This window comes from Ursus arctos, unplaced genomic scaffold (genome assembly GCF_023065955.2).
Source record: "Ursus arctos isolate Adak ecotype North America unplaced genomic scaffold, UrsArc2.0 scaffold_4, whole genome shotgun sequence".
NCBI classification, from domain to species: Eukaryota; Metazoa; Chordata; class Mammalia; order Carnivora; family Ursidae; genus Ursus; species Ursus arctos.
In genome coordinates, this window is record NW_026623056.1 from 48,677,605 (window position 1) to 48,692,904 (window position 15,300).

General features: G+C 37.6%; 1 protein-coding gene across 2 annotated transcripts in view; it reads left to right on the top strand.

The window, feature by feature from the left end:
* The window catches only part of IMPG2 (interphotoreceptor matrix proteoglycan 2), a 78,847-nt gene that overhangs the window by 10,470 nt on the left and 53,077 nt on the right, over positions 1–15,300 (top strand). For both annotated transcript variants that reach the window (XM_044381655.3, XM_026492347.4), the window contains 4 exons: positions 2,024–2,190; positions 4,974–5,005; positions 12,731–12,780; positions 13,690–13,772. In XM_044381655.3, the coding sequence (XP_044237590.3) occupies positions 2,024–2,190; positions 4,974–5,005; positions 12,731–12,780; positions 13,690–13,772 (332 nt within the window). The remainder of the gene's footprint in view (positions 1–2,023; positions 2,191–4,973; positions 5,006–12,730; positions 12,781–13,689; positions 13,773–15,300) is intronic.

The following is a 15,300-nucleotide window of genomic DNA, read 5'->3' on the forward strand; positions in this document are numbered from 1 at the left end:
GTACGCTGAACATTGGATGGCTAGCTAAGTTACCCGTGGTTGGAAAGCTAGTACATGGTGAGGCTAGGGCTAGAATTTAGTTAGATCTTCTGACTCTGTGAATTCAGGGGCTCCACCTCAATATATTGCTGGATAAGCATTCAGTTTTCTTGAAATGAAAAATAATGGTGCTGATCTCTGTCCTTTTGCACCCATCTTTCTCCCTCAGCGCTCTGTTCCTCTTCCCTCCTATCTCCGTCTACCCGTTGTCCACAGTGTCTGGCATTTGGCCAATGGAATGGTTGTAGGATAGCAGTACACTTAGTACTACACAAAATGTGCAGACAGCCTGTTTAGCATCCTTTCAGATTTGATCCTTTGGAATAATTTAGCAGATATAGACTGAATTAGTTTTTACTTTAATATAGCAGTACATTTCCCCGGAATATCATGGTTTTTTTTTTAGTTCCCCTATCTTCAAAAAATTTCTTTTGAGTGTAATTGACATACGTTACATTAGTTTCAGGTGTACAACATAGTGATTTGACAAGTTTCTACATTATGCTGTGCTCACCAGAAGTGTAGCTACCATCTGTTACCGTATAACGCTATTACAGTACCATTGGCTGGATTCCTTATACTGTTCCTTTTATTCCTGTGACTTACTTATCCCATACCTGGACCCTGTGTCTCTCACTCCCCTTCACCCATTTTGTTCATCCCCACCCCTCTGGCAACCACCAGTTTATTCTCTACTCTTTCCTTTTTTTTTTTTTTTCTTTTCAGTTAATAGATTTTAATTTTTAGAGAAGTTTCATTCAGGTTTACAGAAAAATTGAGCGGAAAGTCCAGAGAGTTACCTATACTGTCACTCTTCCACACACACATTTTACCCTTTCATTAGTATTTTGTGTTAGTATGGTACATTTGTTACAACTGATGAGCCAATATTGATACATCATTCTTTTTTTTTTTTTAAATTTTATTTATTTATTTGAGAGAGAGAGAGACAGAGATGGTGAGAGAGAGCACAAGCAGGAAGGAGAGAGAAAAATGGGCTCAGCAGGGAGCCCGATGCAGGGCTCTATCCCAGGACCCTGAGATCATGACCTGAGCTGAAGGCAGACACTTAACCCACTGAGCCACCCATCATTGACGCATCATTCTTAATGAAGCTCGTGGTTTATGTGGAGTTCAGTCAGTGTGTTGTATAGTCTATGGGTTTTGAGAAATGTATAATGACATGTATCCAATATTACAGTTTCCTACACAGTGGCTTCCTTGACCTAAAAAAACGACTGTGCTCTATTTCTTCATCTCTCACTCCTCCCAACCCCTGGAAACCACTGATCTCTTTTACAATTTTCATAGTTTTGCCTTTTCCAGAATGTCATATCATTGGAATCATATGGTATGTAGCTTTTTCAGATTGGCTTCCTTTACTTGACAATATGCTTTTAAGTCTTTACTGTGTCTTTTCATAGCTTGAAACCCTATTTCTTTTTATCACTGAATAATATTCTATCATACCGGTGTATCATAGTTTGTTTATTCTTTCACCTATTGAAGTATTCTCAACAGCCGTTCCACTTTTATAAAACATAAACATGGATTTTTTTTTTAAAGATTTTATTTATTTATTTGACAGAGAGAGACAGCCAGCGAGAGAGGGAACACAAGCAGGGGGGATGGGAGAGGAAGAAGCAGGCTCTCAGCCGAGGAGCCTGATGTGGGGCTAGATGCTTAACCACTGCGCTACCCAGGCGCCCCTGTTTTGTTTTTTGAGAGATGGGAAAACTGTCCTGCCTATTAGGAAGTGAATCAATTCACCTCTGAAAGGGAGAGGACTAGGGAGTACACATTCTCTTCATATCTGAAAAGTTTAAACGGCACATACATCAACAGAAGAGCTTTGACTGAGAATCATTCCCAGCTCCTCCAGAAAGGACACTCTGGTCTTGGGAATCTGAATAAATAGGTTCATGATCATTGCGAGAATTTCAAAGCGCATTAACTTTCCATAAAATACTTCTCTGTTTTCCAGTGTGTCAGGAAGCTGTCTGGGAAGCCTTCAGGACATTTTGGGATCGACTTCCTGGGCGTGAGGAATATCGTTACTGGATGAATTTGTGTGAGGATGGAGTCACAACTATATTTGACATGGGCACGAATTTTAGTCAGTCTGTGGAACACAGAAGTGTAATTATGAAGGTAAGAGTACTAACAAGGGGGGCGCCTGGGTGGCTCAGTCGTTAAGCATCTGCCTTCCGCTCAGGGCGTGATCCCGGTGTTCTGGGATCGAGCCCCACATCAGGCTCCTCTGCTGGGAGCCTGCTTCTTCCTCTCCCACTCCCCCTGCTTGTGTTCCCTCTCTCGCTGGCTGTCTCTCTCTCTGTCAAATAAATAAATAAAAATCTTTAAAAAAAAAAAAAAAAGAGTACTAACAAGGGAGGAATTGCCAGACTATTGTAGGTTAAAGCCTCAAGGCAGAAAGGGCAAATGCCAAATCCCTGCATTACTTTTTGTTGTTGAATTAGGCTATGTGAGTGAGGGGGCATAGCCTAGTCTTCATATCCCTAGCTCTGGCTATTATAATAAACATTGTTAACCCCATAAGAGGTTTATTTTTAAATCAAAAAGATTTTATTTACTTATTTGAGAGAGAGTGAGCGAGAGAGAGCACAAGCCAGGGGAGGGGGCAGGGGAGGAGGGTGGAGCAGTGTCCCCGCTGAGCAGGGAGCCTGATGTGGGACTCGATCCCAGGACCCCAGGAATCATGACCTGAGGGGAAGGCAGATGCTTAACTGACTGAGCCACCCAGATGCCCCAATTCTGTCACATTTTTAAAAAAGATTTTTATTTATTTATTTGAGAGAGAAAGTTTTCTGTCACATTTTTAAAGTTCAATATTAGTAATTATGAGAAAAGCTACAGGTTATATAGTATATACCATGTTCGAGGCCACATACTCAGCCCATTAAAATGTTATATTTAATAAACAACAACCCTACAAGCAGGTACAAATACCCCCAATTTATAGATAAGGGCATTAAGCATCAGAGTTATTCCTTATTCTAGATTACAAAACCAGATGGGCTGGAGCTTAAATTCAAACCCACTTCTCTTTTTAAAGAAGTTTATGTTTTTATACCCATTTACCATTGGGCATCCCTTCTCAGTCATTGCCACTTTTGCAAAGTGCTAAATTTGGTAATATAGAATATTGCTAAATTTGCTAATATGGAATAGCTATTCAGTGAAAAAAAATACACATACACATATCTACACACACACACACACACATTTACATTTATGTCAGTGTCATCTATCTCAATTGTGTCCATAACATAGGATCAGCAGACAGAACAGCAAATACATATGCTATAGAGTTAGTATTATCATAAAACAGCTTCTTGTGATGTTACATTGGAAGGTATTTTTCACAAGTGGAACTTGTAGGAAGGTAAGATTAGAATGCATTGGAAGTATACTTTCAATGACTATTTAGTACAACATGCAGACAAAGGGGGTGATATGTCACCTGCACTGAGTCTTAAATAACAAGTATGAGTTAGGTGAATGAGGAGGAGTTTCGGAGGAACAGTCCAGGCAGAGGGGACAGCATAAGCCAAGTGTTTGTAGGGAATGACTTGGGCTAATATACCAGAAGAGTAGATTAGAAGTGATAGGAGATCAGACTGGAAGAGTAGTTAACTCTGGTTGCTAGGAAATCATTAAGAGGTTGTAAGTAAGTGAGTCACGGGCTGATTGGACAGTTTTGAATTTTAAAAAGGTCATTATGGTTTCTATACACCGTGGGGTGGATTAGAGGGATCAGGGAGACTAGTTACTACTCCATGCCTGAGGAATTGAGAGTCCTAACTCGACATGAGATACAGAAAGGAAGCCTGAGCGGTACAAATAGGGAAAAAGATTAGCAGGACTCTGTGATAGGTTGGATGGGGGTGGGAGAAGTTGAGGGAATGGCCCGGAAACCTCCCTGTTTCTAGTTTAAATGGGATTCTAGTTGGGATCGAGCTAGAACAAAAACTCAGGCAGAGAAGCAGTTTTGTAGATGCAGGCGGGTGATTGAGTTCACTTTTGAATGTGTTTTGAGTCACTTGTGAAATGTGAACTGCCTGGCATTTGGGTATGAAGCCAAGGAGAGTGGTCAGGGTTATAAATATAGCTTGTAGGAGTCACCAGGCTTGAAGTAGTAGTTGAAAGCATTTAGAGTGGCTGAGATTATTCTAGGAGAGTTTGTAGAGTAAGAAGAGCAGTGAGTTATTCATGAATATCATGAGAGTTATTTAGAATAATAGTTTCTCCATTTTACAGACGAGAAATTGAAGGATTTTGGGTTTTGCCTCCATTATCAAGCAAGAGAAAATGGGACTTGAAACTAGGTCTTCTAAGTTAGTGTTCTTTTCATTATATTGGTCTCAAAATAAAATCACTGATTTAGAGGAAACTTAGGAACAATTTGCTTTGGAATGCCCTAGAGGAATAATCCAATTATTGGTACAACATATCTTTTTTGTCTGAATTCTGGAGAAACAGATTTGGCATTTATTTAATCCACATGTTTATATTCTTCTGGCATAAGAGTTTCTATAAATATGTTAGATCACATGAAACTTTGATTCTAAGTCCATGGAAGGTTAAAGTAGAACTCTACCATAATCTCCAATTTGTAGATCTTTTTGGAATGATTAACAAGTAAAGTCTGTTAATCTGTGCCCATTAAGAAAAAGCACTAGAACTTTTGGAAACATAAACAGAGACTGAGTGCCAGGACATTCCCACGGTCCCAAAACAAACTTGGCATTGTTAGTACCTTGCTTTAACTATTTGTCTAACCATAGAAAATAACAGCATAGACTTATAAAATAACATAATGTTAGGGCATTAGTGTTTTCTATGCAATAAATTTTATTTACTGCTTAATTACTGTCATTAAATCACAGAGTCGTTTTTATTTTTGTGTTCCTTAGAAACTGACATATACAAAGGAAACTGTAAGCAGGTGAGTGTCTTTTTTCCTCTAATTTTGTGTTTGGCAACAGAGACGTGTTATACCTATTCCAAGACTCACACCAAATTTAATGGCCGCTTTCTGTTTTCTTGCCTGTTCCTGCAATGACCAGGGCCATGGGTTGGTCCCAAATGCTTTTCCTCATGTTGAGGCCACTTCCCTTTCAAGACTACTGTCACAGCCAGTGTGCTTGTTTGCTTTCTGACCTTGCCAGGAAGCAGACTTGTTCCTTTTTCTTGGGTGAGAAAATAGATTTCAGGGAATGGAATATGGAATGATCTACTTTTGTTGAGGCTTATGGGGTAAGAGTAAAAATGTTTTGAAATGGTACACCTTAGTGGCAAATAGTTTATTAAATGATGGTTGGTGGTATGGATCACTTTACTGAGAAATGATGGTTAGGACCTTGAAATATAGGAACAACACAACCTTGATGAATCCTCCAATATTAGGATTGTTGGCTCTATTGGCCTTTAGTTTTAGGATTAAGGTCATTTCTGGCTCCTGAGCAGTAGCAGTACAAAACAGCTCATGGAAAGTGAGGGATTTTGAGTATATAAGTATTAAAGATTTCAATTCTATCCATACTCAGAGTATCTAGATTATGCCAGTATATGGGTAATTATATAGAAAGACACCATTAGGGCAAAAAACCCTAGAGTCTAGAATTTTGCTTCAAATTAGAAAGAAAGACTGAAAAACCAGTTAAGTGAGTCACTGTCTAGAGATCCCAATTGGGCAGCAGAATCCAGGCAATAGCATAGTTGGAGTACACACGTGAGTGCTAGTGGGGTATATGTAGGTTTCAAATCAAATATGAGTACACGGGGGAAGGGGACTTTGTGTGGTCTCTCTTGTTCATACAGCTGATGTTACCACTGAGTCTCTGCTGGAGCCTGGGATTGAGCACCCCCTTAGATGCTGGGCCATGTGGTTTCTTGGGTGTGGGCTCTTCAGCACCAAGAAACAGAGCTTGGAAGTTCCTTATGATTGCCATTCAACACACAGGGAGTGAACTAAATACTCTGGTGAGTCCCACCAGTCCTAGTAATCTTCATGGTTGTACCTAATGAAACTGGTAGCACATTTTCTACATCTTATATGGTTAAGAAGCTTGTAAATACCATAGTACACATGGCACTTAACCTGCAAGAAGCTCTGAAGTTTACTTGGGAAATGGACTTTAGCAAGTGTATAGCTTGTGGGTTATTATAAAGTGGTGGAAGGAGGGTTTTCTGAGGTAGGATGGACAGTTGTAACACCGTATGAGGTTGGGTGTGGCTCATCACACAGGAGGTAGCTGGAAGGTGTTTAAAGTGTAGTGTATGTATGTTTTGTGTCTTTCTGTGGGACTCAGTTCAACTGGGTGCAGTTTTCCACAGCTACCTAGCATTTCTCACAATGAGATTACATATAAGTAAAGTAGAAATTTTGCACTACAGTCAGTTGTCTCCTGTGTTAATCACATTGGAATAAATTCACAAATATGCATCATAACAGGGCTGACTGGATCATGTATTTTATTGGTAAGGCACTGTCTGTAGTAGGTATAAGGGACTCAAAATATTATTTACTATTCTTAGAAAGTAATGTATGTATAAAAATAACAATACATATGAAAATATAAGTGAATTCTGAGCATTTTAAAGTTTAAAGCATCTTTCCCTTGTAACTAGAGGAGACCGGGTTGGGGTGAGGTGAGAACTGCCAACCGTGGTAGTTGCTGAAAGGGGTGATCTGGGGTTAGGTAACACTGGGAGTGAAACCATGGGAGTGGCCAAAGAATTCACTAAGCCCATCTTTCCCCTGCTTGAGTACTATAGCGATCTATTGAAACTCTTAATTTGCCCATCATTTTTCTATATTCAAATTTATTTTTGTGATTTTTTTTGAGATTGCTCTTGTATTCTCTGTGTGGAGATTCTTGTGTTAGGTTTTATTGCTGCTGTAGCAAATTACCACAAACTTTGGTAGTTTAAGACAACACAAATTTGTCCTACGGTTACATCATTCAGAAATCTGACATGGGTCTTAAGGTGTTGTCAGGTTTGCATTCCTTTCTGGAAGATCTAGGGGAGAAACTGTTTTCTTGCCTTTTCCAACTTCTAGAAACTACCCACATTGGTTGGCTCATGACCCCCTTCCATCTTCAAAGCTAGTAATGGCCGGTCCATTCTTTCTCACATTTCATCACTCTGACACTCTTCCGCCTCCTTCTTCCACACTGAAGGATCCTTAGGATTACACTGGATCCACCTGGATAAACCTGATTACACTCCCTATTTTAAGGCCAGCTGATTAGCAACCTTAATTCCATCTGCAACCTTAATTCCCTTTTGTATGTAGCTTAACGTATTCACAGGTTTGGGGGAGTAGGATGTGGATGTGTTTGAGGGGCCACTGTTCTACTTATCACACTTCTTTTCTGTGATTTAAATTGCTGCCTCTATGTGAACTCTAACCCACCTGCTGACCTATGACTTGCACCAAATACTTTGTTCTGTATCACTTTAAGCTTCTGCTACAATCTTTTGCCCTGTGTCTTTAAAACAACACATTTTTCACCTCACTTAGGACCTCACATCCCATCTTACCTCTTATACATCTCCTTATCGTTTCTCTCCTCTCCTGAGTCTTCAGCTTCTCTCATTACTAACTCCTTATTAGCATTTGAACACACTCAAGTCTCTCCCATGTTACCTATTTACAACAGGCGCTCCCCAGCACTTGCGTACATTATAGCCGTACATTATAGCCGGGTATCTTGAAAGCATCTCCTCTTAGCTCCAGTTGATGCTAAACCCCCTGCCTTCTGGACTTACTGTGAAGTCTCAATAACCAGTACAAAGCCCCACCTGGGATATGTGCCCACCAAATAGTTGTTAAATGAATAACTGAGTTTCTGCTCAATTACTCAAGTTTATTATCAGGTCTCTGGTGATATAAGACTGTTCTTTGGCTTTTTTTTTTTTTTTTTTTTTTTTTTTTTGTACCTCAATCAACTTATATTTGTAGTTGAGGATGCCTATCATGGATCACAAAGCCAAATATACATGTTTGTTTGTTTGCTTTTAGCAACTATTTTATTCTGTTTGGGACATGTGTCCCTGTTCCATTACCCTCTGTTTTGTATTTGTTAAGCATCTCATATTTTATAATGCTTCTACATATATAATGTTTTATTTAGTTTTCATCATACCTTTGGGAAATAGGTAGTGTAGGGAGGTATTCCTGTTTTGGAGATTAAGTTCTTGTGGCCCAGAGCAACGGAGATACTTTTCTAAGGCATAACAAAGTTAATGATACTTCTGGGACCAGCACCCAGGATTCCTGGCCCTGTGCCCTGAGTTCTTTTGTTGTCCTGTGCTGATCACAGTTAACAGATCGAAGAGCAAAGCAAAGTATAGAAAATTGTCATGGGGAGTCGTAATCTAGATAGGAAATTATGCTTGGCTTGTTTTTGAAATTATGCTCCATGTGTCTCTGATATCTTTTGGTACAATCTCACCTGAATTCTGATAGGATTAGGCAGTAGAGGTCAGTAATAAATTCTGTGGTGGATGAGCTGAGGAAATGAGAAAGTAGGAGGTTGTTTGCTGCTGGTATTAAGCTAAAGGTCTTAGCTGAACGTCTTCACATTTGTGGTTTGGCCTAGAAATGAAGAAGTATTTCTGTCTCCAAACTCAGTATAACTCTGTGTTCTAGTTCTGTTGTGACACTTTAGGGGATCCCTGCAGGAGGCATACCTAATGAGAACATGTTGAAAGGATTCTTGTTGTTAAGTGATTTTTTACTGTTTTTTGAAAGGAGAGTGGGAAAATAAGGGATTAAGCATTGGACTGTTAGACAAGAGATTTGAATTACTGAGCATTGCCTACTTACCATCATTAAAATGTTATTTTGAATTCAGTAAGTGAAATCTAGTTCTACTGAAGTAAACAACCTGCTCCGTTGTGAATACTTCCTTAGAGAATTAGCTTAAATTTAATGTATTTACTTATTTTGTAGTTGCAATGCTTCTTTTTAAATTAAAGAAACTTTATTTTTAATTGAAGTATAGTTGACATACAATATTATATTGGTTTCAGGTGTACAACATAGTTATTCTACAATTACGCACATTACAAAATGCTTACCACCATAAGTGTAGTTACCATCTGTCACCATACAAAGTTATTACATTATTGACTATATTTCCTGTTATTCATCTTTATCCCTGTGACTTATTTATCAAATGTGACCTTGATGTGGGGGACAATTTGACTGAAACCAGGTGAGGTCTGGTTACTGCCATGTCATCCCAACTTCCTGTTCTACTTACTGTGTTGTGCTTTGGCCCCTCTGTCTTACTTTGACCTCTTTGCTCTTCATACCTGGTTGCTTTCCATAGCTCTCCAACTTTGATTGGGTTTCCCTTCCTTTTTCTGGGTCCTTATACACTTTGACTTTTAGGTTGTTAAGTTTATATAGGCCATTATTATTATAACCAAGCGAAACCATCTTGGTTGCCCTTCTAGTCAATATGGCTCATGTAAAGGCCATGTTGTGAGGAATTAAGATGACTGAGAGAGAGGTTTCTGGAATCAGATGGGCCCGTTTTACATCATAGCTCCTCAATTGTCTAGCCATGTGACTCTGAGCAAATTCTTAACCTCTTCTACTATTAGTTTCCTCGTATGTGTAAATGGGAATAATAGTATCTTCCTTTTAAGATTGTTGCTGGAATTAAATGAGTTAACCAAGATGAAACACTTAACATAGTGCTTGACACATGATAAATTTAGTGGTACTCATTCTTGCTGTTGCCATTATTGAAAAAGGAACTAGATATGGTTAGGAATTTTAGGTATGGCCTTCGGCCCTATCAAGTTATTGTGTCACCCAGGAAAAATTGCTTTATTCATTTGGACTTTGTTTTTCCCTCTATAAAATGAAGGTATTGGCAAGGTGTTCTGCCTTGTGGACAACTGATCGAGCCTATTCAGGCCTGATTATGTTAATATCTGTCTCAGATGAATTTGGATCTTATTTGTTTTAGCTATGCTCCCTGCAACCTGAGAAGCCTCTGGATGCTTTCTCATCACGGAGGCCCTTTCTCCACTCATCACTTATCATAATGACTTACCCAGATGTCATATTTCTTAGGTTCTTCTAGATGACAGACAGCTCACTGAGAAGCAGTTTCCTGCAAATGCTTCTAAATAACCAGAAGTGATAGGTTTGGTGTAATGGTTTAATATGTTACTCTTTCTAGATAGTATTTTTTAAAAGCAGAAAAATCTTTGAGATTTTTAAAAACTCGGTTTCTCAAATTTTTTTCTCTCTCTCTTTTTATTTTTTATTTTTTTACAGGTTTTTAAATTTTTTAAAGTAATCTCTACACCCACTGTGGGTCTCGAACTCACAGCCCCGAGATCAAGAATTGCATGCTCCACCCACTGAGCCAGGCAGGTCCCCTAGTTTCTCAAAATTTCTACCAAATCCTGGAAGTTTAGGGAACATGGCCCTAGTTGACTCCCCCACTCTAGTTCCAGTCATGAAATATCTTTGAATTATCATATTTAATATCTTAATTTTAATTCTAAGTTTATATTCAATTCCACAATGTAACCATGTTTTAATATTAAAATGTTTTGAATTACACATCAATTCTTACTTAGTTCCCCACCTGCCTATGCTTCAAGTAAAATGGATGCTTCAAAATGTCTGCCATGTTTATCTGGTGGCTTTGAGTAACCCCCTGTCCCACCACCATGTCCTAATTTAGAGCAATAGGGCAATCTAAAGGAGTTGTGTGAACATGGGACACACTGGCACATTGGCAAGTCTGTGATGGTGACATTTTTTAAAAGATTTTATTCATTTGAGAGAGACACGGGGTGGGGGAGAGAAAATGAGTGGGGGGTAATGAGTGGGGGGTAAGGGAGAGGCAGAAGCAGACTCCCTGCTAAGCAGGGAGCCTGACATGCGGCTTGATTCCAGGATTCAATCCTAGGACTCTGGAATCATGACCTGAGCCGAAGGCAGACAGTTAACTGACTGCTGCACCCAGGCACCCCTATGATGGAGACATTTTTGACTGTAATTGAATCACGTTAGGAAGCAAGTTGGAGATAGTTTTGAACTCTTAACAGTAATGTAATCACCATCCAACAGATGTAATCACCATCAAACTCCTTTGTAAAAGGTTAACGGGAATATCCTTTTTCCCTTAGAACATATACACAAACTTTAAAGTTCTAAAACTTCTCAAGGGGCAGCTGACTGGCTTAGTCAGAAGAACACGTGACTCTTGATCTTGGGATCATGAGTTTGAGCCGCATGTTGAGTGTAAAGACTACTTAAATAAATAAAACTTTAAAACAAATAAATAAAACTTCCTAAAATTATTATACTGTAAATTTTATATTTTTGGGTTATGTGGAAATTTCGACTTGCAGAAACCCATTTTCTTTCCTTTAGAGAAGGGACTTCTCAGACTATCTTTTTTTTTAAGATTTTATTTTTATTTATTTATTTATTTATTTATTTATTTATTTATTTATTTATCTGAGGGGGAGGGGCAGAGAGAGGGCGAGGAAGAAGCAAACTCCCCACTGAGCAGGGAGCCAGATGTGGGGCTCAATCCCAGGATTCAATCCTAGGACTCTGGAATCATGACCTGAGCCGAAGGCAGACACTTAACTGAGCCATCCAGGAGCCTCTCAGATTATCTTTTAATCTTCTCTTGTCGTTGCAAATTGGCATTATAAAGGATAGCTGGGTCACTTGTAGCTTGTTAGCAGTGTGGCCTACAGCGAGTCATTTCTCTAAGCTTGACTTCCTTTATGTAAAAAAATTTTATGATTTCTATGATCTCTCCAATGAGATGACATCTGTGCTTATATTTTTTCCTTAGCAGCAAGTACTCTCCTGCCTGTAGTACTTGTTACACTTGTAATCATTTATTTGTTGTCTATTTTCTGTAAGACTGTAACTTTAATAGATCGCATGTGTTTCTCCACAGCTGTATGCCAGATGTCTTGTCCACTCCCTGGCTAATAATATTTGTTTATTTTTTTACTCTAAAAATATCTACTTAGTGCCTTTTAAATGATAGGTACTATTTTAGGCTGGAGACAGAGTAAAAACATGGCAGGCAAGGTTCCTAATCTCATAGAATTTATATTCCTATGGTATTCTGTTCAATAGAACTTTCTGTGATGATGGAAATGTTCTTTACTGTGCTGTCCAATATAGTAGCCATTAGGCACATGTGATTATGGAGCACTTGAAATGTGGCTAGTGTGAATGAGGAACAAAATTTTAAACTTTATTTAATTTTAGTTAATTTAAATTAGCACGTATGTCCAGTGACTACCATGACAATGCCATTGGAGAGAATTAAGAGATTGGAGACCGATAAAGAAGTAGATAAATATATCAACAATCAGTACATACATACTGATAATAACTGAAAAGAAATCAAACAGGTTGATGGAATAGTAAGTAGGGGAGTACTTTATGTAGGGTGATTCTACTTGAGCAAAAATCAATAAATGTAAAATAAATGAATTATGAAGACTATTATTCTTTAAACTTTGTTAAATCAGTACTAATTTGGTTTTAGGAACCCTGTTTGAAGATCGAGTGAATTCCTTTTTGGAAAACAAACTCAAAATATATCCACATATTTCTGTCATCTTTATTAACTTTAAACATCTTTTTAAACCATAGCCCTGAATTGTCATCTCCGTTTCCTGTTGGTGATACTTCAACATCGGGAGGTATGCTCTTGGGCATTTATTCACTTTTCTTTTTAAATTATTTATGGCTTGAGGTGATCTTGCAAGCAAGCACACATTTCAGCTCACATTTAAAAAAATACCAGGTTTCTCTTTCCTTATGTGTTGTTCAGGAGTCTCAAGAAGAAGTAATTGTGTTTTCATTTATTTTATGGCATTATGTTGTGAGTATGTAAAGATCTTTAATTATTAAGTCTAATAAAAATCAGAAAGCTACTTGAAACAAATGTATGACCTAAGGAATTACTTTAAGGCAAACACTCTGTAACCACTACTTATGTCAACAGGTAGAACCTTTCTAGCTCCAGCATTTGTCATTTGTTTTATAAGAGTTTCTCAGAGTGAGGATTTTTCTGATTGCATTCTGTGGTATACTTTAACATGTTCCTTGGATTTCTGTGTCTCCTATGAATTGGTAGTTGCCTTCCTTAGTTTTAATTTTTTTAAAAAAATCTTTTGTTTATTGGAAATTTCAAACATATACAAAAAATTAGAATTGCATAATGAGGCCCAGCTTCAACAATGATCAGTTCATAGCCAGTCTCCAACCTTCACCCACTTTTCCTGTTTCGTAGTATTACTTTTTTCATTATCTGTCCCCTTTACTAGATAACTCCTTAAGGATAAAAATTTTGTCAGTATCCCTAGCATCTTGCATTGAGGCATATAGTAAGTGCTCATTAAATGCTATTGAATGAATGAATGAGTTATAATTATTTTCTGTTCTAGGAGGATTCTATGCAAATATGTCTTAAGGTTAGAATGTACTGGATTTCCAGGATAGAAAAGCAAATGACTTACAAGAATGGTTTTGAAGTCAGTTTTTTATTTCCTGATATGATTGTGACTTAGAAACTGAATTCATATACATGGTTTTGTTTTTCTACTTAGGTGCTGTTCTTAGTGCTCCATATCCAGGGGTGACCTCCTATGAAGGTACCTCCGAGAGCAGCAAGGAGAGGCCTGAGGAGAGTGTGAGTGGTGATGTGTTTTGTTTTTTAGTTTCTAACATGGAGAACAGGGGTTCAGAGAGACTTATATTCCATTGCCAAACTACACAGGACTTCATGTGGTTTCCTTCATGGAAATATTGTGGATCCTAAACCAGTGTATTGAAAAGAGTCTAAGATTCCTTGGAGAGCCGAGTCAATCTGCTTTTGCAAGAGAGAGCTTCAGGTTGTAAATGAAATGACTTGGAGCCTGGGGAATTGTCATCATGGTAAACTCACTGTCTCTTGTGGGCTATGTGACATAATTTACTGTGGGGTTTTTTGCCTGGTTCTTCTATCCCATAATAGATCAGGACTTAGTCTTTTTTTCTTCTGAGGGAAAGGATGTAGATTTTATGTAGTTGAAAAATCAAGAAATACTGTGGTTTTAAAATGCATCATTATTAACAGTAATCTGCCCATCAAACATTATTAAGTTTACTTTCAATAACATTCAGATTAAAAAAAAAGTACATAGGCTGCCCAGGAAGATAGAAATATTTTGTTAGAACTTTTGTTAAATATGAATTTTTTAAAATTTGGGAGTTCATAAATCCTAGATTACTTACTATAGTGCAAACTCTGACTGAACATATTCACTAGAAAGGTGTAATTTAGTTACCTTGCACCTATTCTTCCCACCTTGGACATTTTAATTTATACGAAATCAGGTTAAATCACCCCACTCTGCCCCACCACTTTCCCTGTCACTGAACAAGACTGGTAGTAGTGTGGGATCCGTGACTGGATGCTAGAATCAATATATTCACCCTCCATACAACTTTGTCCAGAGTGGCTGGTGCTGGGAAATAATGTCATTCAAAAAATATTTGTGAATGAATGAGTAAAAAGTGATCCTGTGGTTCTGAACTTCAAGCAGAATAGTTGGAGGTTTAGGTCTGGAAACATTTAATTCCTTATCATAGAAATGAAGGAGTTATGTATAATCAATTGGAACATTAATATTCAAAAGAGAAGACTATTTGAAGCCAATTTATAGGATAAGTAAGAAAACAAAGCAGTATAGAGATACCTAACAAGAATTAGATTGCTTGTACGTCTAGTTCAAAATGAAGCCCGAAGGTTCACTTTTACAGTTCAATTTTTTTCCTAATACATTTTCCATCTACTGTTATAGAAATTATGTACTTTATTTCTGTTTCGTTAGTAGTTTCCCTATAAGTTACGTAGTATATATTATAATATATTATTATGTATAGTATTTATATTATATATATAAAATGTATTTACCCTATAAGTTACCTCTTAACTTATAATGTATAATCTAGCAAAATTTAAGTTTTTCAAAATCTTGGTCTTTATCTTAAGCAATGCAGGAATATTAGAACATTGTACTTCAGTCACCCTACTGATTTATATCCTGTTTTTTGACATTTTTGTTCTTTCTTTTCTTTTAGTTCTTCCTTTTCAATCCCACAAATTACACTGTATTATATTTGTTCTTTCTAAATTTTTTTTAAAAAAGATTTTATTTCTTTATTTGAGAGAGAGA